This window comes from Neophocaena asiaeorientalis, unplaced genomic scaffold, assembly GCF_003031525.2.
Source record: "Neophocaena asiaeorientalis asiaeorientalis breed wild unplaced genomic scaffold, Neophocaena_asiaeorientalis_V1.1 scaffold433, whole genome shotgun sequence".
Classification (NCBI taxonomy): domain Eukaryota; kingdom Metazoa; phylum Chordata; class Mammalia; order Artiodactyla; family Phocoenidae; genus Neophocaena; species Neophocaena asiaeorientalis.
Window position 1 is genome coordinate 2,777,624 of NW_020175040.1, and position 4,616 is coordinate 2,782,239.

Below are 4,616 nucleotides of genomic sequence, written 5' to 3' on the forward strand. Positions count from 1 at the left end.
TTACCACAAAGGTGAAGCGCTTGGGTGACAGGGCGCGGTAGTGGGGGGAGCAGTCCCGCACGCACACCTCCACCAAGGCATCGTGGGCCCGCAGCGCGCTGGCGTCCCCGATCTCGCAGACGATCCTGCGGGCACAGGGGGCCTCAGCAGCCGTGGGCGCCAGGCCACTGCCAGCGCCCCCCCCCGCCGCTCCGCCGGCCGCACTCACTGCTCGGCGCTGATGTACTCGCTCTCCACGGGGCTGCACAGCACCTTGCCCACGCGCACGCCCAGCCGCACATCCTCAAAGCGCAACCCCAGGTTCTCGCCCGTGATGGTGAGCCGCGTGCCTCCCTGCCGCGGGCCCGTCTCAGGGGACAGCTGTGGAGGCAGAGGCTGGGATGCGGGCTGGGCGTTCGGAGCGCCCCCCAACACCCCCCAGGCCCGGTAGCCTGCCCACCTTGAGGATCTTGGGGTCGGCGCAGCGGCTGCTGCCGTGGCGGGCGTGCATCCAGGCGGCGGGCGAGTCCGCGGGGCAGTGGGGGCGCAGGGAACAGCGGCGCTCGGCCACACACCAGCCACACTCGAAGCGAGGGTCGGCCTTGAGGCAGAGACCGCAGCTCTCCCGCAGGGCCGGGCACTTGTACAGGTGGGCTGCAGGGAGGAGCTGGGCGTCAGCGGCCACCCTCGGCCCCGCCCCCCAGCCACCCCACCCAGCTTACCCTGGATGTTCTGCGGGTTGTCGATGACGAAGTGGCCGTTCCACACCACGGACAGGTTCACGGGCAGGTCACTGACGTCGTTGCCCTCGTAGGAGTACTGCGGCAGCAGGAGGAGGGGTCAGGCCACACGGGCCAAGCCCGGGCTGCTGTGTGTCCCTTGTGGCCACCTGCGGGACTGGCCGCTGGGGGCCCGGGCTCAGCAGGGCGGGTTCTGGGGGCCAGTCTGGAGGCAGGCTCCCCACAGCGCTGCCCGCCTGTGGGCCCGCGGAGGGGGCCCCACCCGGGTCCCCCTCTGCACGAGGACGGCCACGGCCCTCAACCTCCAGCAGCTACTGGGGCACAGCCTCCAGGGTGAGCCCCCGCCAGGAAGCCAGGACTCCCCGCACCCCTTGGACACACGTCAGGGTTGCTCTGTGAACCTCGGCTTCATCTCCAAACGGGCTCAACGAACCCTCCTCCAGGACTGCCCTGAGGTGTGAGACGTGTGTCCCCTGTGCCCTGGCACCCCCGACCCCAGGCTGGGCTGGGCTCAGGGTCTCAGCCCTCCCTCCCCGGAGAGCCCAGGCCCGGACGCCCAGCTGTGTCCCACTTTCTGCAGTTGAAGACTTGCGCTCCACCCCAGGGCAATTTATCATCATCTTATCTGCACGAATGTAATTGGATCCTATCAAACTCTCTGACGCTCCCTTTTCCCTTTACACAAGGGCTGCAAGAAAGATAAATGTGGGCCTGGGGGGGGCGGGGGCACAGGGACAGAGGTGACAGAGGCTCGGGGATGCGGGAGAAACTGAGAGACAGCTGGCCTCGGGGACGCGCAGAAAGGAAGGAGAGGGTGCAGGCAGCCGGGCCAGGGGAGCCAGAGGGAGGTGCAGGCGGAGGGTGCAGTGGAGAGGAGGCAGGACTGGACAGGCCGGCAGGCTCGGGGAGCCTCGGGCCCGGCCAAGGGGCCGACCTGTGCTGGGAGACTGTGGCGACCGCTGGACCCCAGCCGCCCCGCCAGCACAGAGCTGGTGGGCCAAGGGTCCACTGCCTCTGGAATGGAGCCTGACCTCTAACCTTATGCCCCTCCCCAGGGTTCTGGGGGCCTTGCAGGTGGCCCAGAGGTACCCACTCCCCACTCAGGGCCTTGGCTAGCCCCGGGAAACCCACTGCTCTCCTGGACAGATGGGCAGACTGAGGCCTGCTGGCAGTCACAGGGCGAGCCGGGGGAGCGAGACACAAGCCGGCCTCAGGACCACTAACTGGGCCCTCTCCCCTCGCCCACCAGGAGGTTCTGGCCCTGCAAAGGCCACCATCCCTAATTCGTGGGACGAATCAGATTTGAGGCTCCAAAGGTGACTGCCTCTTGGCACGTCTGGGTTGGGGGAATGTACCCGCCACCATGCACGGCTTCTGTGTCCGGACACAGTACGCCTTAAAGGAGCCGGTGCTGTCACCCTGACCTCGGCCCCCAGGGTCACTCCCCCACGCCCTCAACCCCAGCCCCCTCACCCAGGTCCCCAAGACGGCACGCAGAGCCACGTCTGAGACACGCTCCCTCCAAACGCTGGCGTGGCTCTGGGCGTGGCCCCTGCAGACTGCTCACCGGGCCGGCTGAGGGGCTGGCATGGCCTGGGGGCCCGAGGTGCCCCCTGAACAGGGCGTGGCAGACCTGACTACGCGCAGCCCTTCTGCTAAAGCAGAAACACGGCGCTCGGGGTGCTGGCGGCCCCGCCCGCGCCGAGCGGACCCACCGAGGAGTTCTGGCACTGCAGGCTGGAGCTGTTGAAGCGCAGAGCGGCGACGCGGGCCGGGCCCCCCGGGAGGTGGAACAGGCACTCATAGCCCCGCTGGCCCGACTGCGGCTGCGGCAGGTTCCGGGCGGCCAGGGTGATGGGCTTCACCACACCCACTGGCACGTAGATCTGGGTGGAAGGCAGGATCTGCGGGCAGTCCTGGGAGACAAGGCTTCAGCTGAGCCGGGGTGGAGGCTGGCGGGCGGGCTGCGCGGAGCCCGAGCTCCTCCGAGACAAGAGCCCCGCGCCCATTTTACACACCGGCACACTGAGGACGTCGATGACGGCCAGCCGGGCCCGGGTTCCGGGCTGCACACTGTGAGCTGGGCAGGCCCGCCCCGGGGCCCGAGTGCCCTGCCCCAGGGTCCTAGGACCCCACCAGAGGGGCCTCATCTGGAAGCAGCCGAGCGGCCCCGAGGCAGAAGCAGGAGTAAGTGCTCAGCTGGGGGCCCGGGGAGTAGGTAAAAATAGCCGGAGCGAGCACAGAAACAGCCCGGCCCCCGGGACCAGCGCCTCAGCAACGCCGACTGATGCAACGGCCCGGCTTCCCTGCAGCAGGGCTGCAGCGACCGTGGAGGAGCCGGCCCGCGGGAACCGCGAAAGGTGCTTTAAATAGAGATGCTGAAAACAGACTGCGATCCCCACGCCCCACGGCAGCTCCCGAGGCACCACGGGCCGGCTCTGCAGAGGTTCTGGGGGCCCCTGGGGGCACTGGGGGAGCAGAGCTAGCAGGGCAGGACTGGCAGGCTGACTGCTGACCACCGGGTCTGCGGCTGCCCTGTCGGCCACCTGCACACGGGGCACTGACCGGCACGTGGGCCGCGTTTGGAGCTCAGGCTGCAGCCCTGTGGGAGCTGCCGGTGTGCACAGTGGCCACCTGAAAGGGCACCCGTGCCAGCCCCCAGCCCAGGGATGCCCCTGCTGCCCCTCCACATCCCTCAGCAGCCCCAGCTCGTCCTGGCCACCAGGCCCCGCTCCCACTGTCCCCCAACCTCGCACCTTCCCTCTCCAGTGACACCAGCTCTGCTGCCGGGAGGCCAGCACCACTGTCTGTCCCCCTGTGGGTCTCGGGGTGCAGGCTCCACGCCCCTGTCAGGCCATAGCCTCCCTGTGGCTGGGCCTCGGCACCTCACGATCCCAGCCATGGACGGGCGTCAGCCCGGGCCTGGCCCCAACCTCCTTGAGTGGCCTGAGACCAGGCTGAGCCAGAGGCAGCAGGGAGCTGTAAGCAGTGTGGACGCAGAGGCTCCGTCATCCAAGGAATTTGGGGCCTACGAGTGAATGAGGGACCGCGACTCTGTTTTCACGACTCCAAGTTAGGTTCTCCTAACCTAGAAGCCCTCCTCTCACACAAATCAACGAAGTGTCTGGAAGACTGACCTCCATTCCGCTCACAGGGGCACCGGCCTCAGGCCCAGAGCCTCCTGGTGACAAGGCTGCCGGGGGGAGCACACGACCCACTCACTCCTCATCCTGGGGAGGCCGGGTCTGGGTGCAGGCCACCTCCCGGGGCTGCTCTGCTCTGGGGGTGCTCCACGTGCGACCCCTGCCGGGCCACCCCATCCCCACCATGCTCTCTGGTGGCCGCCCCAGCCGAAGCCGACCAGGCAGACGCGGGAGCACAGGGACCCCGTCCCATCCCGGGCGGGAAGCAGAGAAACGCTGGGACTGGGACCCTGCGGCCTGAGCACGAGATGGGGAGGGGTCGCCCCGAGGACCAAACCTGAACCAGGGATGGGGGGACGTGGAAACGTCACGCTCCTTAGGGGTATCCCCACACAACCTGGGACTGGCTGAGGAGGGACCGTCCGTGAAGTCCATCCCCAGACAGCCCCCCTTGACCCCGACCAGCTCCCCAGCCCCGCCTGGCGCAGGCGAGCTCCTGAGCAGGGTCTCCCCCCCTGCCACTCCCCGGGACGCCCACGTCAGCCCTCCCTGAGGGTCCCGCCGGGCGGCCTGCTCCGCTGGAACAGCTCGAATGGGCACAGAGCTCAGAGACGGCCAGGGAAGACCGGGCCCCCACCTCACACGTCCATTCTGCTGCCCCCCCCAGCTGGCTCAGCCCCCAGCTTCCTGCTGCCCCCCAGCCCCTGCCCCACCCCCAGGACCCCTGGGCCAGCTCCTCCAGCAGGTCTCACAC

General features: G+C 68.8%; 1 protein-coding gene across 1 annotated transcript in view; it reads right to left on the minus strand.

Moving 5' to 3' along the window:
* PLXNA1 (plexin A1) overlaps positions 1 to 4,616 on the minus strand; it is a 46,803-nt gene that overhangs the window by 17,083 nt on the left and 25,104 nt on the right. The window contains 5 exon segments of the mRNA XM_024763399.1: positions 5 to 125; positions 209 to 360; positions 440 to 633; positions 702 to 798; positions 2,435 to 2,635. Coding sequence (XP_024619167.1) covers positions 5 to 125; positions 209 to 360; positions 440 to 633; positions 702 to 798; positions 2,435 to 2,635 — 765 coding nt within the window.